Raw genomic sequence first — 27,830 nt, forward strand, 5'->3', positions numbered from 1 at the left:
CATCTTCCCCAGAAAGAACCCCAGTTATCCAAAAACCGGAATCCCTCCCTTCTGCACCATCCCTGTAGCCACGCATTTAACTGTTCTCTCTCCCTATTCCTCGACTCTCTATCACGTGGCACGGGTAACAAACCAGAGACAACAACTCAGTTTGTCCAAACTCTGTGCTTCCAACCTAGCTCCCTGAAAGCCTGCCTAACATCCTCAGCGCTCCTCCTACCTATGTCATTGGTGCCAATGTGGACCACGGCTTCGGGCTGCTCCCCCTCCCCCTTAAGGACCCGGAAAACACGATCAGAGATGTCATGTACCCTTGCACCTGGGAGGCAACATATCAAAAGTGAGTCTCTCTCGCCTCCACAAAACCGCCTATCTGTACCTCGAACTATCGAGTCCCCAATAACTATTGCTCTGCTCTTCTCCACCCTTCCCTTCTGAGCAACGGGGACAGGCTCCGTGCCAGAGGCCTGAACCCCATTGCTTACCCGTGGTAAATCGTCCCCCCCACAAGTATCCAAAACGGTATACTTGTTCTTGAGGGGAACGGCCGCAGGGGGTCCCTGCACTGGCTGCTTCCTCCCAGTCCCTTTCACTGTCACCCAGCTGTCTGCAATCTTTGGAGTTACTACTTCCCTAAAGCTCCGATCTATGACCCCCTCTGCCTCCCGAATGATCCTAAGTTCATCCAACTCCAGCTCCAGTTCCCTAACACAGTCTTGGAGGAGCTAATCTGCAGTTTGAAAGGGAGAGGGTAGAATCGGAAGTGACAATATTTCAGTTGAATAAGGGGAACTATGGAGCTATGAGGGAGGACCTGGCCACAGGTCAATGGTGCAATACCCAAGCAGGGATGGCAGTGGACCAACAATGGCAGGTATTTCTGTGTATAATGCAGAAGGTGCAGGATCAGTTTATTCCAAAAAGGAAGAAAGATCCTAAGGGGAGGCAGGGGTGGCCATGGCTGATGAGGGAAGTTAAGGACCATATAAAGACAAAAGGGAAAAAGTATAACATAGCAAAGATGAGTGAGAAATCGGAGGACTGGGAAGCTTTTAAAGAACAACAGAGGATAACTAAAAAGGAAATACGCAAAGAAAAAATAAGGTACGAAGGTAAACTGGCCAAAACTATAAAGGAGGATAGTGAAGGCTTTTTTAGGTAAATGAAAAGAAGAAAATGGTTAAGACTAAAATTGGGCCCTTGAAGACAGAAACGGGTGAATTTATTACAGAGAACAAAGAAATGGCAGAAGAGTTGAATTGGTATTTCAGACCTGTATTCATTGGAGAAGACACGAGCAATCTCCCAGAGGTAATAGTGGCTGAAGGACCTGAACTGAAGGGAATTTATATTAAGCAGGAAATGGTGTTGGAGGGACTGTTAGGTCTGAAGGTTGATAAGTCCCTGGGACCTGATGGTCTACATCCCAGGGTACTGAAGGAGGTGGCTCTAGAAATCGTGGATGCATTGGTGATCATTTTCCAACGTTCTATAAATTCAGGATCAGTTCCTGCGGATTGGAGGGTGGCTAATGTTGTCCAACGTTTTAAGAAAGGAGGGAGAGAGAAAACAGAGAATTATAGACCAGTTAGTCTGACCTCAGTGGTGGGAAAAATGCTGTAGTCAATTATAAAGGACGAAATTATGATACATCTGGATAGCAGTAGCAGGCTAGGTCAGAGTCAGCATGGATTTATGAAGGGGATGTCATGCTTGACTAATCTTCTGGAATTTTTTGAGGATGTAACTCTGAAGATGGACAAGGGAGATCCCGTGGATGTAGTATACCTTGACTTTCAGAAAGCCTTTGATAAAGTCCCACATAAGAGGTTAGTGAGCAAAATTAGGGTGCATGGTATTAGGGGCAAAATACTGACATGGATTGAAAATTGGTTGGCTGACAGGGAACAAAGAGTAGTGATAAACGGCTCCCTTTCGGAATGGCAGGCGGTGACCAGTGGTGTGCCGCAGGGATCAGTGCTGGGACCGCAGCTTTTTACAGTGTACATTAATGATATAGATGAAGGTATTAAAAATAATATTAGCAAATTTGCTGATGACACAAAGCTGGGTAGCAGGGTGAAATGTGAGGAGGCTGTTAGGAGAATACAGGGTGACCTGGACAGGCTAGGTGAGTGGACAGATGCATGGCAGATGCAGTTTAATGTGGATAAATGTGTGGTTATCCACTTTGGTGTCAAGAACAGGAAGGCAGATTACTACCTACATGGAGTCAAGTTAGGTAAAGGGGCAGTACAACGAGATCTAGGTGTTCTTGTACATCAGTCAATGAAAGCAAGCATGCAGGTACAGCAGGCAGCGAAGAAAGCTGGCCTTCATTATGAGAGGAATTGAGTATAGAAGCAAAGAGGTCCTTCTGCAGCTGTACAGGGCCCTGGTGAGACCGCACCTGTAATATTGTGTGCAGTTTTGGTCTCCAAATTTGAGGAAAGACATTCTGGCTATTGAGGGAGTGCAGCGTAGGTTCAAGAGGTCAATTTCCAGAATGGCGGGACTATCTTACGCTGAAAGATTGGAGCGACTGGGCTTGTATACGCTTGGGTTTAGAAGGCTGAGAGGGGATCGGATTGAGACGTATAAGGTTATTAATGGATTGGACACTCTGGAGGCAGGAAGCATGTTTCCGCTGAAGGGTGAGTCCCAAACCAGAGGATACAGTTTAAAAATAAGGGGTAGGCCACTTAGAACAGAGTTGAGGAGAAACTTCTTCACCCAGAGAGTGGTGGGTGTGTGGAATGCTCTGCCCCAGAAGGCTGTGGAGGCCAAGTCTCTGGATATTTTGAAGAAAGAGTTGGTTAGAGCTCTTAAGGATTCTAGAATCAAGGGTTATGGGGATAAGGCAGGAACAGGATACTGATTGAGGAAGATCAGCCATGATCATAATGAATGGTGGTGCTGGCTTGCAGGGCAGAATGGCCTACTCCTGCACCTATTGTCTATTACAGATATCAGTCTTCAGCCAATTTGATTCACTCCATGTAATATCAAGAAACAGCTGGAAGCACTAGATACTGCAAAAGGTATTGGCCCTGACAACATTCCAGCAATAGTACAGAAGACGTGTACTCCAGAACTTGCTGCTCCCATGGTCAAGCTGTTCCAAAATAATTACCACACTGGTATCTATCAACTCTACAATGTGGAATATTGCCCAGGCATATCCTGAACACAACAGTCAGACAAATACATCCCAATTAATTACTGTCCCATTGGTTTCCTCTCGATCATCAGTAAAGTGATGGAAGTTGTCACCAACAGTGCTATCAAGCAGCACCTGCTCAGTAATAACCTGCTCAGTGATCCACACTTTGCATTCCGCCAGGGCTAATCAGTTCCTGATCTCATTACAGGCTTTGTCCAAATACGGACAGAAAAGCTGAATTCCATAGGTGAGGTGAGAGTGACATTAAGGCTGCATTCGACTGAGTGCAGCATCTGGAGTCTGAGCAAAACTGGAATCTATGAATATCAGGGGGCAAACTTTCCACTGGCTTGAGTCATACCTGGCATGTAGGAAGACGGTTATGGTTGTTGGAGGTCAGTCATCTCATCTCCAGGACATTTTGACAGGTGTTACTCAGGGTCATGGTTCAGGCCGAACAACTTTCATTGCTTCATCAATGACCTTCCCTCCATCAGAAGGTCAGGAGTGGGGATGTTTGACAATGATTACACAATATTCAATGCCATTCGTGATTTCTCAGATACTGATGCAGTCCATGGTCAAATACAACAAAATCTGGACAATATCCAGGCTTAGGCTGACAAGTGGCAAATAATACTTGTGCCACACAAGTGCCAGACGATGATCAACACCTATAAGAGACAATCTAACCACTGCTCCTTGACATTCAGTGGTGTTACCGTCACTGAATCCATAACTATCAATATCCTGGTGGTTACCATTGACCAGAAACTCAACTGGTCACAGAGACACAGTGGCTACAAGAGCAGGTCCAGGCTGGGAATGCTGTGCCAAGTAACTCACTTTCTGGCTCCCCAAAGCCAGTTCACCATCTACAAGGCACAATAAGGAGTGTGGTGGAATACTTCCCACTTGCCTAGATGGGTGCAGCTCCAACAACACCCGAGAAGCTTGACATCACCCAGGACAAAGCAGTCTGCTTGATTGGCACCACATCCACAAGTATCTACTCCCTCCACCACAAATGCTCAGTAGCAGCATAGTGCACTGTCTCTAAGAAGCAACTGCAGAAATTTACCAAGGATCCTTAGACAGCACTTTCCAAACCGATGACCACTTCAATCTAGAAGAACAAGAACACCATCCTTCACAAATTCCCCTCCAAGCCACTCACCATCCTGACTTGGAAATATATCTTCATTCCTTCACAGTTGGTGGGTCAAAATCCTGGAATTCCCTCCCTAAGGACATTGTAGATCGACCAACAGCTCTTTGATTGCAGCAGTTCATAAAGATAGCTCACCACCAACTTCTCAAGAGCGACTAGGGATGGGCAATTTAAAAAAAACTGACCAGCCTGCAATGTCCACTTCACACGAGTGAATTTAAAACAACTCTCTTGCCCTGACTTCTCCCCTATATGCTCACTCCACCTCCATCCTTCCCTTCCTCTCCCTCCCACCTGTGTCTTCACTCCCTCTCTCTTCTAATGTCCTCACTCCCCCTTCAATGTTCTCACCCTTTTCTTTCCTGCATTTCCATGGTGCAACCTTTGAGTGTGATATCATCAAAATTTTATTTGATGACATGTTACATATGCAATTTTGCATATGCATATTTCCAGATTAGTACATGCAGAGTTGTGGATGTCAGCATACACCACCAGTTTAGAGTTTTAATTCATAATGTTTACTTAATTTAGTTTAAGCTGATTACCTGTAACAAACAGGGAAAACTGGTCTGTGTTATCTATCAACCTTGGTGAAAGTCAGGTACTTGGGAATTTTGCATATTTGTTTCAAAAATTTGAACTTTTGTGACAATTCCAGGGCTTGATTTCCAGTTCATTACTCCAGTGAGCCATGACAACACAAAATGCAGACTTCATTTTGCACCCAAAACTGTATCCGAAGTGCTGAAAATACAGATGCTATTGGGCCAAATCTCTCATGTTTAATTGTATATGTTTGGCGTTTTGTTCTGAATAATTCATATCAGTTTGATATCTTTCTTATCCCATCTTTCATCATTTTAAACATTCCTGCCATATTTCTGTCTCGATCAAATGAATAAAGCCCAATTTTAATGCCCCCCCTTCATATTTGTATTGCTTTAGCTCAGCATATGAGTTTGTAAATATGTCAGTTACAGTCATAGTATATAGTTTTCAGTCAAAGTCTAATGACAGAAAAAAAAGTACACTTTCATTAAACTGCGTATGTAATTTATAGGTTGGAACAAGAGGCTAAACGCATCAAGCAGATAGAGAAAGTCAAACAGGAGGAAAAGCTGATTAAACTAAAGGAAAATGAAGAACTAAGGTAATATGAAGAACAAGGTGTGTGCTATATCTTCTGCTTCACTCCAAGGTTACCTTGGATGTCAGCAGTTAGCCCAAGGGTAGTAATAGATAGTGTGAAACAATAAACATCTGCAATAGTAGGAATAGTTCTTGTGTGGGTTTAACAGACACCAGCCCTGAAATTTTATCTCTGTTACCCAGACATGATTTTGGAAGTGGGAGAAAGTGAGGACTACAGATGCTGGAGATCAGAGTCAAAGAGTATGCTGCTGGAAAAGCGCAGCCAGTACAGCAGCATCCAAGGAGCAGGAGAATTGACGTTTCGAGCACCAGGATGAAGAGCTTATGCTTGAAACGTCAATTCTCCTGCTTCTTGGATGCTAGCTGATTTTGGAAGTGCAAGCTTGCCTAGTTGACATCATAGACTGATATTGTGAAGAAAGACAAAAGCTTAAAGTCTGGGATCTAGATGGTGGACATCATCAATTATGTTATATTTAGCAAAAGTTTTTAAAACTGCCAATTGTCAGTAGAGCAACCTTATAAATAAGCAATCAAACTGGTTTATAATGCAGGAGGGAAGAAGCACAGCTCCAAAGGCTGCTGGAGGAGACCAAGAGAATGAATTTGGATCAAAAACATTCATTTGAAGAAAAGCTTCAGCAGGTACTTTCAGAAAGTAAGATTAATTATAAAAACTCTTGGAAAATGCTATGGATGGTTTCGTTTATGTAAGTGTTCTCACACAGATTTGTACTTTCTCTCATTATTCAGATGTCATTCTTGCTATTGATTTACACAACACATATAATTTCATGAATGCAGGGTCATATCTTCCTTTTCTGTCTCATTTATTCAGACAAACTAATTCTAACAGCGGAGGTCCAAATAATCCAGCCAATAGAACCATAGAGATGTACAGCATGGAAACAGACCCTTTGGTCCACTCCTTCAATGCCGACCAGATATCTTAACCTAACCTAGTCCCATTTGCCAGCACTTGGCCCGTAACCCTTTAAACCCTTCTGATTCATATACCCATCCAGATGCCTTTTAAATGCTGTAATTGTACCAGCCTCCACCACTTCCTCTGGCAGCTCATTCCATACAGGCACCACCCTCTGCGTGAAAAAATTGTCCCTTTTATATCTTTCCCCTCTCACCCTAAACCTATGCCCTCTAGTTCTGGACTCCCCCACCCCAGTGAAAAGACCTTGTCTATTTATCCTATTTGCCCCCCAGGATTTTATAAATCCCTATAATGTCACCCCTCAGCCTCCAACGATTCAGGGAAAACAGCCCGAGCCTACTTAGACTCTCCCTATAACTCAAATCCTCCAACCCTGGCAACATCCTTGTAAATCTTTTCTGAACCCTTTCAAGTATCGCAACATCCTTCCAAGAAGAAGGAGACCAGAATTGCACTCAGTATTCCAAAAATGACCTAACCAATGTCCTGTACAGCCGCAACATGACCTCCCAACTCTTATGCTCAGTCCTCTGACCAGTAAAGGAAAGCAGTAAATGGAATGCCTTCTTCACTATCCTACCTACCTGCGACTCTACTTTCATGAAACTGTGAACCTGCACTCCAAGGTGTCTCTGTTCAGCAACACTCCGTGGGACCTTACCATTAAGTGTATAAGTCCTGCTCTGATTTGCTTTTCCAAAATGCAGCACTTCGCATTTATCTAAATTAAATTCCATCTGTCACTCCTAAGCCCATTAGCCCATCTGATCAAGATCCCATTATACTCTGAGATAGCCTTTTTCGCTGACCACTACACCTCTAATTTTGGTGTCATCTGCAAATTTACTAACTGTACCTTCTATGTTCACATCCAAATAATTTATATAAATGACAAAAAAATAGTGGACCCAGCACTGTTCCTTGTGATACACCACTGGTCACAGGCCTCCAATCTGAAAAGCAACCCTCTACCACCACCCTCTGTCTTCTACCTTCAAGCCAGTTGTGTATCCAAACGGCTCGTTCTCCTTGTATTCCATGTGATCTAACCTTGCTGACTAGTGTCCCATGAGAAAACTTGTCGAACTCCTTACTGAAATCCATACAGGTAACATCTACTGCTCCCTCCTCATCAATCCACTTTGTTATTTCTTCAAAAAACTCAATCAAGTTTGTGAGACTTGACTTTCCATACACAAAGCCATGCTGACTATTCCCCAATCAGTCCTTGCCTTTTCAAATACATGCACATCCTGTCCCTCAGGATTCCCTCCAACAACTTGCCCACCATCAATGTCAGACTCACCATTCTATAGTTCCCTCGCTTTTCCTTATCACTTTTCTTAAATAGTGGCACAACGTTAGCCAATCTTCAATTTTCTGGCACCTCTCCTGTGACTATTGATGATACAAATATCTCAGCGAGGGCCTAACAATCACTTGCCTAACTTCCCACAAAGTTCTGGGGTACACCTGATCAGGTCCTGGGGATTTATCCACTTTTATGCATTTCAAGAAATCCAGCACCTTCTCCTCTGTGATATGGACACTTTTCAAGATGTCACCATCTATTTCCCTACATTCTATATCTTCCATGTCCTTCTCCACAATAAATACTGATGCAAAATACTCATTTAATATCTCCTCCATCTCCTGCGACTCCACACATAGGCTGCCTTGCTGATCTTGGAGGGATCCTATTCTCTCCTTAGTTACCCCTTTGTCCTTAATGTATTCGTTAAAAACCCTTTGGGTTCTCCTTAACCCTTTTTGCCAAAGCTATCTCATGTCCCCTTTTTGCCCTCCTGATATCCCCTTAACTATACACCTATTGCCTATATACTCTTCTGAGGATTCACTCGATCTCTTTTGTCTATATCTGACTTATGCTTCCTTCTTTTTCTTAACCAATTCCTCATCCAGCATTCCCTACACCTACCAGCCTTTTCTTTCACCCTAATACTGTCTCTGAACCCTCATTAACTCATTCCTGAACGCTTCCCATTTTCCAACCGTCCCTTTACCTGCAAACATCTGCCCCCAATCAGCTTTTGAAAATTTTTGCCTAATACCATCAAAATTAGCCTTCCTCCAATTTAGAACTTCAACTTTTAAATCATGTCTATCCTTTTCCATCACTATTTTAAAACTATAGAATTATGGTCGCTGGCCCAAAAGTGCTCTCCCACTAACTCCTCAGTCACCTGACCTGCCTTATTTCCCAAGAGTAGGTCAAGTTTTGCACCTTCCCTAATAGGTACATTCACATATGAATCAGAAAATTTTCTTGTACATACTTAACGTACATACTATTAAACTAGAGCAATTGAGACATTCATTTCAAAATACCTTATGATGTAATATGAAAAATATCCAAGTTTCTGAGCAATTGAATTAAATTTACAAATTTTATTTTAAGTTCTTTTTACATTCATATAGGAGCAACATCTTCGATATGAAATGCAAAGGAAGGCAGAAGAACAAGTCAAACTATTACAGGTTGAATTGAGACAACTGATGCAACAAAATCAGGTATTGAAAAGTTGGAAAGCAACAGAGCTTTAAGATCAATCGCCTACAATCTCTATTCATAGGAGATATTAAATACTTTAGGAATAGGTTATGATTTGCGGGAAATATTTACATTGGTACCATAAAAAAAGTCGAAAAGTGTGGCGCTTGAAAAGCACGCAGGTCAGGAGTGTCGATGTTTCATCAGGAGTGTGGTGGGACGGAGGTAAGGAGCTGAGAAATGAATAGGAAAGTGGGAATGGGGCTGGGCAGGAGGTAGCTTGGAGGTGGATGCAGGTGGGTGGTGGTTGTGATAGGTTGGTGGGGAGGGTGGAGCAGAAAGGTGGGAAGGAAGATGGACAGGTAGGACAGATCAAGAGGGCAGTGCCAAGTTGGAGGGTTGGATGCGTTGGGGGGAGGGGAGATTTTGAAACTAATGAAGGCGACATTAATGCCGTGTGGTTAAAGAGTCCCAAGGTAGAAGATGAGGCGTTCTTACTCAAGTCGTCGGGTTAGATTTGATGACGGAGGAGGCCCAGGACTTGCATATCCTTGGGGAAGTGGGAGGGAGAGTTGAAGTGGTTGGCCACAGGGCAGTGGGATTGTGTGCATGTATCCTAGAGCTGTTCCCTGAAACGCTCCGCGAGTTGAAGTTCTGTCACCCGCATGTAGAAGGAACGCCTTCGAGAGCAATGGACACAGTAGATGAGGAGGGTGGATATGTAGGAGAATCTCTGCCGGATGTGAAAAGATCCTTTGGGGCCTTGTACGGAGATGAGCGGGGAAGTGTGGGCACAGGCTTTACACCTCTTGCGGCGGCAAAGGAAGGTGCCGGGTGAGGAGGGTGGGTTGATGGGGGACATGGACCTAACAAGGGAGTCATGGAGAGAATGGTCTCTGCAGAACACAGATTGGGTGGGGCGGGAAATATATCTGTGGTGGTGGGGCCTGATTGTAGGTGGTGGAAATAGCAGAGAATAATGCATTGTATCTGATAATTAGAGAGGTGGAAAGTGAGGACCAAAGGGGTTCTATCTTTGTTGCGGTTGGAGGGGTGAGGTTCAAGGGCAGAGGTACGGGAAGTGGAGGAGATGTGCTTGAAGGCATTGTTGCTTACGTGTGAGAGGAAATTGCAGTCCTGGAAATAGGAAATACTGGAGTGGAAGTACTCCTCTTGGGAGCAGACAGGACAGAGGGTGGGGAATTAGGAGTAAAGCATTGCATTTTTGCAGAAGGGGAGACTGAAGGGTCCAGGGAAGGGAAGTGTCTGAGTTGGTTCAGGTGGACTGTTCCACCTCCTCGTGGGAGCACGATGTGGTACTGATAAAGTCACCTGCAGTGACTTCAATACCATCCCCAACCTCTTCCTCCATTACATTATTGGCTGTATCGTTGCCACTTCGTGCTTCCACGAAGAGGTGCAACAGTTCATCAACTTCACTAACACCTTCCACCCTGACCTTAAGTTAACTTGGACATCTCCCTCCCCTTCCTGGACCTCTCCTTCTCCATCTCTGGCGTCGAACTCAACATGGACATCTGTTTCAAACCCACAACTCCCACAGCTATCTGGATGACACCTCCTCCCACACCCCCTCCTATAAAAACACGATTCCTTACTCCCAATTCCTCCGCCTCTGCCATATCTGCTCCCAGGAGGGGCAATTGCACTCCAGGAATCCTAAATGGCCTCCTATTTCTAGTACGACAATTTCCCCTCTCATATGATCAACAATGCCCTCTAAGCCCATCTCCTCCACTTCCCATGCCTCCATTCTTGAATCCCACTCCTCCAATCGCAACAGGTTAGAACCCCCTTGGTCATCTTCCACCCCATTATTATCTGGATACAATGCATTATCCTCCGCCATTTTCACCACCTACAATCAGACCTCACCACCACAGATATATTTACCTCCCCACCCCATCTGCATTCCGCAGAGACATTCCCTCCATGATTCCCTCGTTAGGTGCACACCCCCCCATCATCCCACCCTCCAAACTGGGCACCTTCCCTTGACACCGCAAGAGGTGTAAAACCTGTGCTCACACCTCCCCCCCTCACTTATGTACAAGGCCCCAAAGGATCTTTTCACATCTGGCAAAGATTCTCCTGCACATGCACCCATTTCATCTACTGTGTCTTTTGCTCTCGATGTGGTCTTCTCTACATCGGGGTGACAGAACATCAACTCGTGGAGCATTTTAGGGAACATCTCTGAGACACATGCACCCAACAACCCCACCGCCCTGTGGCTGACCACTTCAACTTCCTCACCCGCTCCACCAAGGACACGCAAGTCCTGGGTCGCCTCTACTGTCAAATCCATGTTACCCAATGACTGGAGGAAGAACGCCTCATCTTCAGCCTTGGTATCCTTCAACCATACGGCATCAATATCGACTTCACCAGTTTCCAAATCTCCCCTCCCCCCACTTCATCCCAGATCCAACCCTCTAACTCGGCACCACAGTCTTGATCTGTCCCACCCGTCCATCTTCCTTCCCACCTTTCCACTCCACCCTCCCCACTGATCTATCATAATTGCCCCCTACCTGCATCCACCTTCCCAGCCACCATTCCCAGTCTCACACCCACCTTCCTATTTATCTCTCAGCTCCCCCACCCCACCTCCACATTCATCTCAAACAGATGTTGTCACACAAGTTCCCACATCATGAAATGCAATACATCATTTGTCCTGGTAGCTCTATTTTCATTATTTAGTTCTTAATTTGATCTTTAATGGAAAAGGGAACTACATTTGACAAACCCACTGCAGTTATTTTAAGGTTGAAACTAGTAGAAAATTAAAGAAGAATTAATGAAAGTGGTGTGTTTGGATTTTTGGAAAGCTTTTGATAGAATTTTCTTAGGTGGTTGGTATGTAAAATTTAAACCATGGGATTAGGGAATATTCTGGTATGGATTGAAGATTTGGTAGCAAAGACGAAACAGAGAGTAGGAATAAATGTTATTTTTCGGAGGTGACGAGAGGGATACAAGATCAGTGTTTGCAACCCAGCTATTTGTTAAACAAGTAAATATAAATACTGCCATATTTAATATACCAGTATTCCATGATGTGGGAACTGGTGGGACCCCATTATGGTTCAAAGTGACGACATCTGTAACAAGTGTTGGTTGCTTGAAGAACTTCGGCTCAGTGTTGATGATCTGGAATTTGAGCTTCGAACACTGCCACATATCAGGGAGGGGGAAGAGTTATCTGGATGCTGTATTTCAGGTGGCAATCACATCCCTTCGATTAACTGTGTCAAATTCTGTCAGAGATCAAGAATAGAAAGGTGTGACTCTGAGCAAAGTAGGTAGAGGGATCCAGGAGGTTGAGCTGAAAGAGCCTCAGCCATTGATCTTGTCTCAAAGGTTTGAGATTTTTGCTCCCTATATGGATGACATGGGAGCTTTGAGAGGATGAAGAAATTGGTCATAACAGCATGCTACTGAGAGCCATTCAAGGGGAGGGAGAAAAGCGAAATCTCGTTGTAATCAGGGATCATATAGTCAGGGAAATAAACACTGTTCTCTGTGGCCAGGATTGAGAATCCTAAAGTATTTTCTGTTGCGTGCCTAGTGCTCAGGTTCAGGATTTCTCATCTAGGCTGCAGAGGAACTTGGAGTAGGAGGGGAAAGATCCAGTTGTCATGTTCCACGTAGGATCAACAAGGCAGGTAGAAAAAGGAGAGAATTCCTAATGAGGGAATCGGAGCAGCTGGGGGCAAAATTAAAAAGCAGAGCCAAATAGGCAATAATTTCCAGATTACTATCAGATAATACAAGCAAATTGGCACACAGTCAACAAGGTAACTCCACGGCTCATAGACTGGTGTGGGTAAAACATTGAATTCACAGGACATTGTAGTTGGGAAGAAAGGAGCTGATCTGATGGGATGGGCTCAACCTGAATCATTTCTAACACCAGAATCCTGTTGAATCACATGACTAGGAGTGTGGATAGGGCTTTACATTAAATAGTTGATGGGGTGGGAGGGGAGCATTCAGTTGTTTGGAAAATTATGGAAAAATTTAAAGCGGGGAGGGCTCAGCAAAGATTAACAAAGAACAGTACAGCACAGGAACAGGTCCTTCAGCCCTCCAACACATCTTGCCCTTCCATACTAAAATTGTCTCCACTTACAGAATCCATAGACTTCTATTCCCTTCCTATTCGTGTATTCATCCAAGTGTCTCTTGAATGTTGCTATTGTGTCTGCATCCACTATCTCCTCTGGCAACACATTCCAGGCACTCATCACCCTTTGCATGAAAACCTTGCCTTGCACGTCTGTTTTAAACTCCCCCCCCCCGCACCTTGAACCTGTGTCACCTTGTAATTGGCCCCTCCATCCTGGGAAAAAGCCTCATACTTTCCACTCTATCCATGCCATTTACAATCTTATAAACTTCTATTATGTCACCCCTCAATCTCCTGCGTTCCAGTCTATCCAACCTTTTTTCATAGGCAACACCCTGGTAAACCTTCTCTGTACCCTCTCTAAAGCAGCCACATCTTTTTGGTAGTGTGTTGACCAGAACTGTACACAGTATTACAAGTATAGTCTAACTAAAGTTCTATAAAGCTGCAGCATAACTTGTCTATCCTTATATTCAGTGCCCCTTCCAACGAAGGCAAGCATGTCATTGGCCTTTTTTACTATCTTAGCTACCTGCGCTACCAACTTCAATGATCTGTGGATCTGCACACCCAGTTTCATCTGCATATCAATACTCCTAAAGGTTCTGCCATTCACTGTATGATTTCCACCTGTACTTGACCTTCCAAAATGCATCACCCTCACATTTATCTAGATTAAACTTCATCTGCCATTTTTCTGTCCATGCCTGCAACTGATGTATATCCTGCTGTATCCTTTGACAATTCTCCACATTATCCGCAAGTCCACCATTCTTTGTATTGTCTGCAAACTTACTAATCAGACCAGTCATGTTTTCCTCCAAAACGTTTATGTAGACCATGAACAGCCCTCCATTCCTAAAAGTATCTTCTACCACTACCCTCTGTTTCCTATGACTAAGCCAGTTCAGTATCCATTTTGACAGCTCACCCGTGATACCATGTAATTTCACCTTTTGTACCAGTCTGCCATGCGGGACTTTGTCAAAGGCTTTACTGAAGTTCATGTAGACAACATCAACTGTTTTCCTCTAATCAATCATCTTCCTCACCTCCTCACTTCATGGAGTGATTTGCAGGCTCAGCCCCTCAGTCTAGGTAACCCAGTGCACCTGCATAATCTTAATAATCTTTTCTTCCTTGCCCTTTCTGTCAAGATATCATACTCTGCACCTTGAATTTTTACCTTAACTCCTTAGCTACATTGAACTTTACTTGTTTGATGTGAAATGCCAACCACAGTGGAAACAAACTCAGTCTATCTGACCTTTCTTCATAGCTAAAGTCCCCCATTCCAGACAACATCCTGGTAAGCCTTTTCTGTACCCTCTCCAAAGCATCTAAAACCTTCTGATAGTGTGGTGATCAGAACTGTACGCAGTATTCCGAATGTGGTTATTATAATGCTTTTCTTACATGCCTTTTGATTGGTAAAGCAATCAAGGGTGACAGAGAGAAGGCAGGAGAATGGAGTTGAGAAACATATCAGCTGTGATTGAATGGAGAAGTAGACTTGATGGGCCAAGTGGCCTAATTCTGCTCCTATACCTTATTACCTTATGTTATTTTCATAAATCCTTTCTTGACTCTGTGTAATCCTATTGATAGTTTCCAAGTGCCCTGTTATCACATTCTCTTTAAAAGACTCTAGCATTTGCTCTGTTACTAATGTGATAATTGGTGTAGAAGTCCATATTTTCAGCATTCCATCTAGTGAGGTTGCATTTCCCACCCTCCAGTCTTCTGGGATTTTCCAGAACCTATAGAGTTTTGAAAAATGATAACTAATCCATTCATTATTTCCATGGTCATCTCCTTTGGTGTCCTGACATGTAGATTATCAGACCTGGGATTTATCAGCTTTTGATCATTATAATTTCTCCTGTACTTTTTTCCCCTAACTCTAATTTCCTTCAATTCCTCCTTCTTATGAGACCCTTGGTAGTTGTGTCTTCTCATAGAGTCATAGAGATGTACAGCATGGAAACAGACCATTCGGTCCAACCCGTCCATGCCTACCTGATATCCCAACCCAATCTAGTCCCACCTGCCAGCACACGGCCCATATCCCTCCAAACCCTTCCTATTCATATACCCATCCAAATGCCTCTTAAATGTTGCAATTGTACCAGCCTCCACCACTTCCTCTGGCAGCTCATTCCATACATGTACCACCCTCTGTGTGAAAAAGTCACCTGTAGGTCTCTTTTATACCTTTCCCTTCTCACCCTAAACCTATGCCCTCTAGTTCTGGACTTCCCCACCCCAGGGTAAAGATTTTGCCTATTTACCCTATCCATGCCCCTCATAGTTTTGTAAACCTCTATAAGGTCATCCCTCAGCATCCGACGCTCCAGGGAATATACCCCCAGCCTGTTCAACACCTGCCTATAGCTCAAATCCTCCAACCCTGGCAACATCCTTGTAAATCTCTTCTGAACCCTTTCCAGTTTCACAACATCTTTCTGATAGGAAGGAGACCAGAATTGCACGCAATATTCCAACAGTGCTCTAGTCAATATCCTGTACAGCCGCAACATGACCTCCCAACTCCTGTACTCAATCCTCTGACCAATAAAGGAAAGCATACCAAACGCTGAAAAACAACCCTTCACCACCACCCTCTGTCTTCTACCTTTGAACCAGTTCTGTATCCAAATGTATAGTTCTCCCTGTATTCCATCAGATCTAACCTTGCTAATCAGTCTCCCATGGGGAACCTTGTCAAAGCCTTATTGAAGTCCATATAGATCACATCTACCGTTCTGCCCTCATCAATCCTCTTTGTTACTTCCTCAAAAAACTCAATCAAATTTGTGAGACATTATTTCCCATGCTCAAAGCCATGTTGACTATCCCGAATCAGTCCTTGACTTTCCAAATACATGTGTATCCTGTCCCTCAGGTTTCCCTCCAACAACTTGCCCACCACCGAGGTCAGGCTCACCAGTCTATAGTTTCCTGGCTTGTCCTTATCACCCTTCTTCAGCAGTGGCACCACGTTGTTTAATTTCTTTGATATTTCCTTATTCTCCAATACCAATTCTCCTGTTTCAGACTTGTCTATACTAGTGTTTTTTTTCTTTGTATAAATATATACAGGCTTTTATTGGTCACTTTTATCTGCCTTGCAAGTTTAGTCTCATATTTTACTTTTCCCCTCTTAATTAATCACTTGATTCTCCTTTGCTGAATTCTAAATTTTTCCAAATTCTCAGGCCTGTGTACATTAAAGTTACTCATGATTACTGTAACACCTTTGTAATATACACATCTCTAATTTCTCACATTCCCTGAACAAAAAGAAAATTTGGTCATGATTGAATTGCTATGGGAGCTTGTTCTTCACATTTTCTACATTACAACAAACACTTTAAAAGTTGCTGCTGTATATATCTTAAGATTAAAAAAAAACACAACATTAACTATTTTTACTATCAGGGAAGTACTTTATATGCATTCATTGGTTTAGATTTGGGTAGCAGTCTCTGTGCTTTCAGTGATACAGACTGTTTTTACTTGCATAATTTCCCCATTCCAGCTTCTGAAGATAGTATGTTTTTGTTTTAGCACTTCCTTGATGTGTACTCTCTGAGAAGGTATGTGGATCAACAGCTGAACTTGGAACTTCTTATTGAATAATTGTGTTTATATATGCCACAACACAAGTACATCGTGCTGTTATGGAGCAGACCAAACTCCCTCAAAATATATTAAGAAGGTAGTCTAGACCCTAACATTTTTTTGTTTTAAAGGTAAGGTGATGCAATCCGGATACAATTCAACTGGTCAAACTACCAGATTTGAAGTTAAAACACTTTATTCATATACAATAGTTAAAATACAACAAAAGAGAAAGAAAAGAAAATAATTGGCTTAGCTGTATCTCTATCCAAGTGCTTAACTAAATAACAGACTTAGCAACTATTATTAATTAACTGTTCCAATGTAGTAACATCACATAAACACACCCTTGACAAAGACAAATTCACAAAAACAGATAGTTTCACGTGCAACTCCAACAGGAGGAAGAGAGCCCACAGCTTTTAGCTGTAACTGAGAGAGGAATAAACAGCTTCCACATCTTCAAGACCCCAGCATCAACTGATCCTGAAAAATTGAAAAAAAAAACTTAATATCCTGGTTCTGTGGAAGCTTGATCACAGCCCTTCAGGCTCTTTCTATTGTTCCACCTTTTAAAAATGAAACCCAGTGCCTCACAAACTGTTTACTCTTGTGGATCTGCAATGACTGCTTGTTACCTCAAAGAGGCCATTCGAGTCCACGCTGACACTCCAAAGAGTACCCCATCTAGGACCACCCCACTCCTGTAACCCTGCATTTCCCATGGCTAATCCACCTAGTCTGCATATCCCTGCAGGGCCAATCTACCTAACCTGCATATCTTTGGACTGTGGGAGGAAACCAGAGCATCGGGAGGAAATCCACGCAGAAATTAGGAGAATGTGCAAACTCCATGCCCCAGGGTGGAATCAAACCCAGGTCCCTGGTGCTGTGAGGCAGCAGTGCTAACCACTGAGCCACCTCTGTCTTAAAGCCTCTCTTCTAAAAAAAAGGATAAAATACATCTTTTAAAGACATAGTATCATCAAACTGCCCAAGCTCAGTTTCAGTCTCTCTGTCAGTATTTACATTAAAATAAAAACATTGGCTTGATGCATACTAACAATAGCATTCAAATTATTCACTTTTATGTCTGTGCAGTTGTTCCACAGTTTAAGTGCTTGGATATTCTACCAATGATTTATCAACAATTCCTTCTATAAAACATACTTCAAATAATTCAGATTTTTAAAAATCATTCACAGAATGTGAGTATCTCTGGCTCAGCCAGCATTTATTGACCATCCTTAATTGGCCAGAGGGCAGTTAAGAGTCAACCAATTTAGTGAATTAAATGGTTTCTTCTGACAATTGGCAACGGTTTCATGGTCATCAGTAGGCCCTTAATTGCAGTGAATTCAATTTCCATCATCCCCAATTGGCAAGATTTGAAACCAGGTCCTCAGAACATTAACTGTGTTTCTGGATGAATAGTCCAACAATAATGGCACTAGGCCATTGACTTCCCAATTCAGTTAAAAAGTTAATAAGTTATCAAAAAATTTCAGTCAATGAGTTTCTCAAATTCCAATGTGAAAGTAATATTTAGTCCAAAGCCATTTTTGAAAAAGAAATCCATAAAAAAGTAATTTGAATGAAATATTCAAGAAGAAATATAATCTCCACTGTGCGAGTCAAAGCAATAACCGTGTGATTAATAATCCCAATTACCTACCCAGTAAAATTTCCAGTTTACATAGGAGCACAGACTGTTAAGGTATTGGGTCTAGTCAGGACAGCATTCTTATTGTGACTGAGATCCCATTTGAGATTGGGAACTGGAGTGAATTGTTGCTGGCAAATTATGGTTTGCTTTTTTTCCAACTTATTTGGTGCAGTGAAGTTGATGTCAATCATGTTATGCAATGTTCCAAATTTTAATCAGTCACATAGTACCATTAGCTGCAGAATGAGGCCAAATGTTTATTCACAAATGCTCCAAATGCTTTTCCAGCCAGCAGCAGGAGTTAGTTTTACTAAATATAATTTAACTGTCAGTTACTGTAGTATAAAGATGTGTTGATAGTACATTATAATACATGCTTGTTTTATTTGATGCACAGTTATAGAGTTATACCGCTCTAAAACCACAAGATCTATTAATTGTTAAATAAATAAGGTCAGATGAGTTTAAATATTGCTTCAGGTAACTTTGAAAATTGAGATGTTTTCCAGTTTTAGATTATAGATCTAAATCATCTGGCATGTTTCAATTCATTTGCATCTATAACAATAAGTGTTTTCTGGTGTGTATGGCGTAAATGCATACACAAATACTTAACATATACAATCAGTGATGTAAGATTACATCTATTCTAGTGGTTCAATTAAAGGTTCTGGTTGCAAATACATGCTCCATACCCAGCTCTGAATATGCTTTCAACATTGTAGTAGCTGTAAAACGTTTCCTTTAAGCAAAGGAGTTTGCACCCAGAGGCTCTCAGCACTGATATGAAAACTAAACAGTGGTGTGCAGCAGCAACAGTCATGTTCCAACACTAAAGCAAGAACTGAAGAAACCACAGTTCAGCTAAAAGCAGTACACAAAATAGCCAGAGATCAGAACAGAGACACTCAGGCAGTAGGCCTGACCATTAAAGTTCATGTAGCAAAAACTGGCAGAACTCAGAACTGACAGACTTCAGTTCCAGGTGCAACTGATAAAGATCGTATTAGGCAAATTCCTGTGGTAAGTGAAACTAGCAGAAATCACCAAAAATGGTCTCAAATAGTTTGCAAACCAGTAAAGAATAGTTTAACTTCACTCCTCATGCAGTACATTGCAAGCTAACCTTGTTACAGAGAAGGCTGTTCCACTATCCAAGTTACCCTACTATGCAGAGAACTGGAGCTGAAAATGTGTTGCTGGAAAAGTGCAGCAGCCGGATTAGGGGTGGGAGCGGAGAGGTCAGGAAGAAGATTGCAGTTTAGGAAGGTGGTGCTGAGTTCGAGGGTTGGGACTGAGACAAGGTGGGGGGGAGGGGAAATGAGGAAACTGGAGAAATCTGAGTTCATCCCTTGTGGTTGGAGGGTTCCTAGGTGGAAGATTAGGCTCTCTTCCTCCAGCCGTCGTGTTGCTATGGTCTGGCGATGGAGGAGTCCAAGGACCTGCATGTCCTTGGTGGAGGGGGAGTTGAAGTGTTGAGCCACGGGGTGGTTGGGTTGGTTGATCTGGGTGTCCCAGAGGCGGCCTGTCTCCCCCATATAGAGGAGGCCACATCGGGTGCAAAGGATGCAATAGATGATATGTGTGGAGGTACAGGTGAATCTGTGGCGGATATGGAAGTTTCCTTTGGGGCCAAAGGATGCAATAGATGATATGTGTGAAGGTACAGGTGAATCTGTGGCGGATATGGAAGTTTCCTTTGGGGCCAAAGGATGCAATAGATGATATGTGTGAAGGTACAGGTGAATCTGTGGCGGATATGGAAGTTTCCTTTGGGGCCAAAGGATGCAATAGATGATATGTGTGAAGGTACAGGTGAATCTGTGGCGGATATGGAAGTTTCCTTTGGGGCCAAAGGATGCAATAGATGATATGTGTGAAGGTACAGGTGAATCTGTGGCGGATATGGAAGTTTCCTTTGGGGCCAAAGGATGCAATAGATGATATGTGTGAAGGTACAGGTGAATCTGTGGCGGATATGGAAGTTTCCTTTGGGGCCAAAGGATGCAATAGATGATATGTGTGAAGGTACAGGTGAATCTGTGGCGGATATGGAAGTTTCCTTTGGGGCCAAAGGATGCAATAGATGATATGTGTGAAGGTACAGGTGAATCTGTGGCGGATATGGAAGTTTCCTTTGGGGCCAAAGGATGCAATAGATGATATGTGTGAAGGTACAGGTGAATCTGTGGCGGATATGGAAGTTTCCTTTGGGGCCAAAGGATGCAATAGATGATATGTGTGAAGGTACAGGTGAATCTGTGGCGGATATGGAAGTTTCCTTTGGGGCCAAAGGATGCAATAGATGATATGTGTGAAGGTACAGGTGAATCTGTGGCGGATATGGAAGTTTCCTTTGGGGCCAAAGGATGCAATAGATGATATGTGTGAAGGTACAGGTGAATCTGTGGCGGATATGGAAGTTTCCTTTGGGGCCAAAGGATGCAATAGATGATATGTGTGAAGGTACAGGTGAATCTGTGGCGGATATGGAAGTTTCCTTTGGGGCCAAAGGATGCAATAGATGATATGTGTGAAGGTACAGGTGAATCTGTGGCGGATATGGAAGTTTCCTTTGGGGCCAAAGGATGCAATAGATGATATGTGTGAAGGTACAGGTGAATCTGTGGCGGATATGGAAGTTTCCTTTGGGGCCAAAGGATGCAATAGATGATATGTGTGAAGGTACAGGTGAATCTGTGGCGGATATGGAAGTTTCCTTTGGGGCCAAAGGATGCAATAGATGATATGTGTGAAGGTACAGGTGAATCTGTGGCGGATATGGAAGTTTCCTTTGGGGCCAAAGGATGCAATAGATGATATGTGTGAAGGTACAGGTGAATCTGTGGCGGATATGGAAGTTTCCTTTGGGGCCAAAGGATGCAATAGATGATATGTGTGAAGGTACAGGTGAATCTGTGGCGGATATGGAAGTTTCCTTTGGGGCCAAAGGATGCAATAGATGATATGTGTGAAGGTACAGGTGAATCTGTGGCGGATATGGAAGTTTCCTTTGGGGCCAAAGGATGCAATAGATGATATGTGTGAAGGTACAGGTGAATCTGTGGCGGATATGGAAGTTTCCTTTGGGGCCAAAGGATGCAATAGATGATATGTGTGAAGGTACAGGTGAATCTGTGGCGGATATGGAAGTTTCCTTTGGGGCCAAAGGATGCAATAGATGATATGTGTGAAGGTACAGGTGAATCTGTGGCGGATATGGAAGTTTCCTTTGGGGCCAAAGGATGCAATAGATGATATGTGTGAAGGTACAGGTGAATCTGTGGCGGATATGGAAGTTTCCTTTGGGGCCAAAGGATGCAATAGATGATATGTGTGAAGGTACAGGTGAATCTGTGGCGGATATGGAAGTTTCCTTTGGGGCCAAAGGATGCAATAGATGATATGTGTGAAGGTACAGGTGAATCTGTGGCGGATATGGAAGTGCAGCTAAATATGAGGTGATGCACTTTGAGAAGAATAACAGGAAGGCAGAGTACTGAGTTAATGGAAAGATTCTTGGTAGAGTGGATGTGCAGAGGAATCTTGGAGTCCATGTACATAGATCCCTGAAAGTTGCCACCCAGGTGGATAGTGCTGTTAAGAAGGCATACGGTGTGTTAGGTTTCATTGGTAGAGGGATTGAGTTGTAGAGCCACAATATCATGCTGCAACTATACAAAACGCTGGTGCGGCCACACTCGGAATATTGTGTACAGTTCTGTTTGCCATATTTTGTGAAGGATGTGGATGCATTGGAAAAGGTGCAGAGGAGATTTACCAGGTCTGGAGGGAATTCTTATGAGGAAAGGCTGAGAGACTTGGGTCTGTTCTCATTGGAAAGAAGAAGGCTAAGAGGGGATTTGATAGAGACATACAAGATGATCAGAGGATTAGATAGGGTAGACAGTGAAAGTCTTTTTCCTAGGATGATGACATCAGCTTGTACAAGAGGGCATAACTACAAATTGAGGGGTGATAGATTTAAGACAGATGTCAGAGACAAGTTCTTTACGCAGAGAGTGATAAGGGCGTGGAATGCCCTACCTGCTAATGTAGTCAACTCAGCCACATTAGGGAGATTTAAACAATCCTTATGTAAGCACATGGATGATTTTGGGATAGTGTAGGGGGATGAGCTGAGAATAGTTCACAGGTTGGCGCAACATCGAGGGGAGAAGGGCCTGTTCTGCGCTGTATTGTTCTATGTTCTATAAGGATCCATGTTAAAGCTGTCTCTCTGTTTGGAACTTCCAAAGGAGACTAATTGAGTAAAGTAATATCCAGGAAATAGATGATACTAAAGGAAGTATCTGGAATTTACATACAGTAAAATGCCACAAAACAGCTTTGAAGTTGTATCCTGATCCAGGAGGAATAAGTCTATCTTCACCAACCTAACTTTGTTGCTAAAATCCAAGAACCAATCTGGCAAATCTCCTCTGCACCTTTCAAGGACTTACATGTCATAATGCTCTAATTGGCATCTGACTAAAGCTTTACAAAAGTTCAGCATAATTTCTCTATTTTTATATTCAATGCCTCTATGATGCCCAATGCCATATGTTTTCAGAACCACTTTCACAAAATGTCTTGTCACCTTCAAAGATAGATGCTTTTGCACCCCTCAGTCTTTTTATTTCCACACACTTTGGAATTGTGCCATGAAGTATATGATGCCTCTCCCTATTCCTTCGACTAAAATAAATCACTTCACATTGGATGATGTATACTAAATTATATTAAATTCTATGTGCCATTTATCTACTCATTCGGTTAGCCTGTATGTGACCTGTTTGAGGCAATGGCAGGGAAGCTGTTGGAGAAGATACTGAGGGATAGGACTTATTCCCATTTGGAAGAAAATTGATTTATCAGTGATTGGCAACATGGTTTGTGCAGGGGAAGTCATGTCTTACCAATGTAATAGAATGTTTTGAGGAAGTGACAAAGTTGATTGACAAGGGAAGGGCTGTCGATGTCATATACATGGACATCAGTAAGGCGTTTGATAAGGTTCCCCATGGTAGGCTGATGGAGAAAGTGAAGTCATATGGGGTCCAGGGTGTACTAGGTAGATGGATAGAGAACTGGCTGGGCAACAGGAGACAGAGAGTAGTAATGGAAGGGAGTTTCTCAATATGGAGACCTGTGACCAGGGGTGCCCACAGGCATCTGTGCTGGGATCACTGTTGTTTGTGATCATGTAAATGATCTGGAGGAAGGTATAGGTGGTCTGATTAGCAAGTGTGCAAATAACACTAAGACTGGTGGAGTAGCAGACAGTGAAGGGTGAATGTAGCAGAATATAGATAGATTGGAGAGTTGGGCAGAGAAATGGCCGATAGAGTTCAACCCGGGCAAATGCGAGGTGATGCATTTTGGGAGATCCAATTCAAGAGCAAACTATAAGGTAAATGGAAAAGCCCTGGGGAAAATTGATGTAGAGACATCTGGGTGTTCAGGTTCACTGTACCCTGAAGGTGGCAATACAGGTTGATAGAGTGGTCAGGAAGGCATACGGCATGCTTTCCTTCATTGGATGGAGTATTGAGTACAAGAGTTGGCAGGTCATGTTACAGTTGTACAGGACTTTGGTTTGGCCACATTTGGAATACTGTGTACAGTTCTGGTTGCCATATTATCAAAAGAATGTGGATGCTTTGGAAAGGGTGCAGAGAAGATTCAAGAGGATGTTGCCTGGTATGGAGGGGACTAGCTATGAAGAGAGGTTGACTTGATTATTTTCATTAGAAAGACAGGTTGAAGGGAGACCTGATTGAGGTCTACAAAATCATAGACAGGGTGAATAGCAAGAAGCTATTGAGTGGGGGACTCAATTATTGGGGTCACAAGTTCAAGGTGAGAGGAGAAAGGTTTAAGGGAGAGATGCGTGGAAAGTTCTTTACGCAGAGAGTAGTGGGTGCCTGGAACGTGTTGCCAGCAGAGATGGTAGAGGTGAGCACAGTAGCATCATTTAAGATGTACTTAGACAGAATGGAGAAGGAGCAGAGGGATACAGATCCTTAGGAAATAGGCGCTAAGTTTAGATAGAGGATCTGGATTGGCGCAGGCCTGGAGGGCGAAAGGGTCTGTTTCTGTGGCTGCAACTTTCTTTGTTCTTTGTCTTTGTATGTTCCATCTATATCATCTTCTATGCTTATCATGCATCCAAATTCAGCAAATTTTGAGATACCACACTATATTCCAAGATCAAAGTGACTTGTATATAGTGAAAAAACAGCTATCCTAGCACTGACCCTTGGGTAACACCATTGTATACCATTCTGCAGTCCATAAAAACAACCATCAAACATGTATGGAATGAGGTGCCAGAGGAAGTGGTGGAGGCTGTTACAATTATGACATTTAAAAGGCTTCTGGATAGGTATACAAATGGAAAGGTTTTGGAGAGATATAGGCCGAGTGCTGGCAAATAGGACTAGATTAGGTTAGGATATCTGTTCGGCATGGACAAGTTGGGCTGTCGGGCCTGTTTCCATGCTGTACATTTCTATGACTCAATAACCACAACTGACTGTTTTCGTTCTCAAGCCAGTTTTTTTATCCAGCTGGACTCTGACTTTCCTACTCCATGTGCATCAACTTTTGTGTTGGACTTTATCAAGCATTTTTTAAAATTCTTACAGACAATTTCCATTGCATTCCCTTCATAAACTTTCTCTAATATTTCTTCAAAACATTTACACAAGATTAATCAAGATCTATGCTTGCTTTCCTTGCTTAACTCAAAGTGATAATGGCTTTTTTGTATTTTTTGTAACGTTGTTTGAAGGATAATATTGGTTGAGATACAACATAGAACATAGAACATTACTGCGCAGTACAGGCCTTTAGGCCCTCCGTGTTGCACCGACCTGTGAAACCAATCTGAAGCCCATCTAATCTACATTATTCCATTATCATCCATATATTTATTCTACGGCCATTTAAATGCCCTTAAAATTGGTGGGTCTACTACTGTTGCAGGCAGGGCATTCCACATCCTTACTATTCCCTGAGTAAAGAAACTACCTCTGAACTGTCCTATATCTATTACCCCTCATTTTAACGCTATGTCCCCTTATGCTAGCCATTACCATCTGAGGAAAACTCTGTCACTGTCCACCCTATCTAATCCTCTGACCATCTTGTATGTCTCTATGAAGTCACCTCTTAACCTTCTCTCTAATGAAAACAGCCTCACATTCTCTCAGCCTTTCCTCATAAGAACTTCCCACCATACCAGGTAACATCCTGGTAAATCTCCTCTGCACCCGTCCCAATGCTTTCACATCCTTCTTATAATGCGATGCCCAGAACTGTACGCAATACTCCAAGTGAGGCCGCACCAGAATTTTGTACAGCTACAGCATGACCTCATGGCTCTGAAACTCAATGCCTCTACCAATAAAATCTAACACATTATACGCCTTCTTAACAACCCTATCAACCTGGTTGGCAACTTTCAGGGATCTCTGCACATGGACACCGAGATCTCTCTGCTCATCCATACTACCAAGAATCTTACCATTAGCCCAGTACTCTGCATTCCTGTCACTTCCTTCCAAAGTGAATCACTTCATACTTTTCCGCATTAAACTCCATTTGCCACCTTTCAGCCCAGGGCTGCAGCTTATCTATGTCCCTCTGTAACCTGCAACATCCTTCCGCACTAACCACAACTCTACTGACTTTAGTGTCATCTGCAAATGGGATGCAAGGAATAGCTCTGCTACTCTTCTCCTAAGTAGTACATAAGAACTGGGAGCAGGAATAGGCCGTCCGGCTTTTCGAGCCTGCTCTGCCATTCAATAAGATCATGGCTGATCTTTCCGTGGACTTAGTTGCACTTTCCATATCCCTTAATTCTTTTATTATTCAAAAAAATCTATCTTAGTTTTAAAAACGTTTACTGAAGTAGCGTCAATGACTTCACTGGACAAGGGGTTCCATAGATTTACAACCGTCTGAGTGAAGAAGTTTCTTCTCAATTCAATCCTAAATCTGCTCCCTCTAGTCTTGAGCCTATGTCCTCTTGTCCTAGTTTCACCTATCATTGGAAACATCCTCTCTACTTCTATTTTATCTATTTCCTTTAGAATTTTACATGTTCCTATAAGATCACCCCTCATTCTTTTGAATTCCGGTGAATATAATCCTAATCTACTCAGTCTTTCCTCATAAGACAACTCCCTCAACTCCAGAATCAACCTTGTGAACCTCTTCTGCACCCACTCCAGTACCAGTATATTCTTTCTCAAGTAAGGAGACCATAACTGCACTCAGTGATCCAGCTGTGGCCTCACCAGCACCCTATGCAGCTGCAACATAACCTCCCTGTTTTTAAACTCAATCCCTTTAGCAATGAAGGACAACATTCCATTTGCCTTTCTAATTACCTGTTGTACCTGCAGACCAACCTTCTGTGATTCACGCACAAGGACACCCAGGTTCCTCTGCATAGCTGCATGCTGCAACTTTTTAACTATCCAATCAGTACAATGGATATCTTGCATCCATCTGCATGGAGATGGGTCTTGTTTTAACATCTTGTTCAAATAATCTCTGCAAGTACAGTGCTCTGTCCATCTTGCAGTCAGTCTTCTATTTTCTATGTAACATTGGAACCAACGACATAGGAAAGGGAAAGGTTGAGATACTGAAGGGAGATTACAGAGAGCTCGGCAGGAATTTAAAAAGGAAGTCCTCAGAAATAGTAATATCTGGATTACTCCCAGTGCTGCGAGCTAATGAGGGCAGGAATAGGAGGGTAGAGCAGATGAATGCATGGCTGAGGAGCTGGTGTATAGAGTCATAGAGATGTACAGCATGGAAACAGACACTTTGGCCTAACCCGTTCAGGCCGACCAGATATCCCAACCCAATCTAGTCCCACCTGCCAGCATCTGGCCAATATCCCTCCAAACCCTTCCTATTCATATACCCATCCAAATGCCTCGTAAATGTTGCAATTGTATCAGCCTCCACCACATCCTCTGCCAGCTCATTTCGTCGACGTACCACGCTCTGCGTGAAAAAGTTGCCCCTTAGGTCTCTTTTATATCTTTCCCCGCTCACCCTAAACCTATGCCCTCTAGTTCAGGACTCCCCGACCCCAGGGAAAAGATTTTGTCTATTTATCCTATCCATGCCCCTTATAATTTTGTAAACCTCTATAAGGTCACCCCTCAGCCTCCGACGCTCCAGGGAAAACAGTCCCAGCCTATTCAGCCTCTCCCTATAGCTCAGATCCTCCAACCCTGGTAACATCCTTCTAAATCTTTTCTGAACCCTTTCAAGTTTCACAATATTTCAACAGTGGCCTAACCAATGTCCTGTACAGCCGCAACATGACCTCCCAACTCCTGTACTCAATACTCTGACCAATAAAGGAAAGCATACCAAACTCCTTCTTCACTATCCTATCTACC

General features: G+C 43.0%; 1 protein-coding gene across 2 annotated transcripts in view; it reads left to right on the forward strand.

The window, feature by feature from the left end:
- The window catches only part of LOC122561890, a 255,316-nt gene that overhangs the window by 186,556 nt on the left and 40,930 nt on the right, over nt 1-27,830 (forward strand). For both annotated transcript variants that reach the window (XM_043714223.1, XM_043714224.1), the window contains exons 12-15: nt 5,398-5,487; nt 6,044-6,134; nt 8,878-8,970; nt 16,677-16,705. In XM_043714223.1, the coding sequence (XP_043570158.1) occupies nt 5,398-5,487; nt 6,044-6,134; nt 8,878-8,970; nt 16,677-16,705 (303 nt within the window). The remainder of the gene's footprint in view (nt 1-5,397; nt 5,488-6,043; nt 6,135-8,877; nt 8,971-16,676; nt 16,706-27,830) is intronic.

This window comes from Chiloscyllium plagiosum, chromosome 23, assembly GCF_004010195.1.
Source record: "Chiloscyllium plagiosum isolate BGI_BamShark_2017 chromosome 23, ASM401019v2, whole genome shotgun sequence".
NCBI lineage: Eukaryota > Metazoa > Chordata > Chondrichthyes > Orectolobiformes > Hemiscylliidae > Chiloscyllium > Chiloscyllium plagiosum.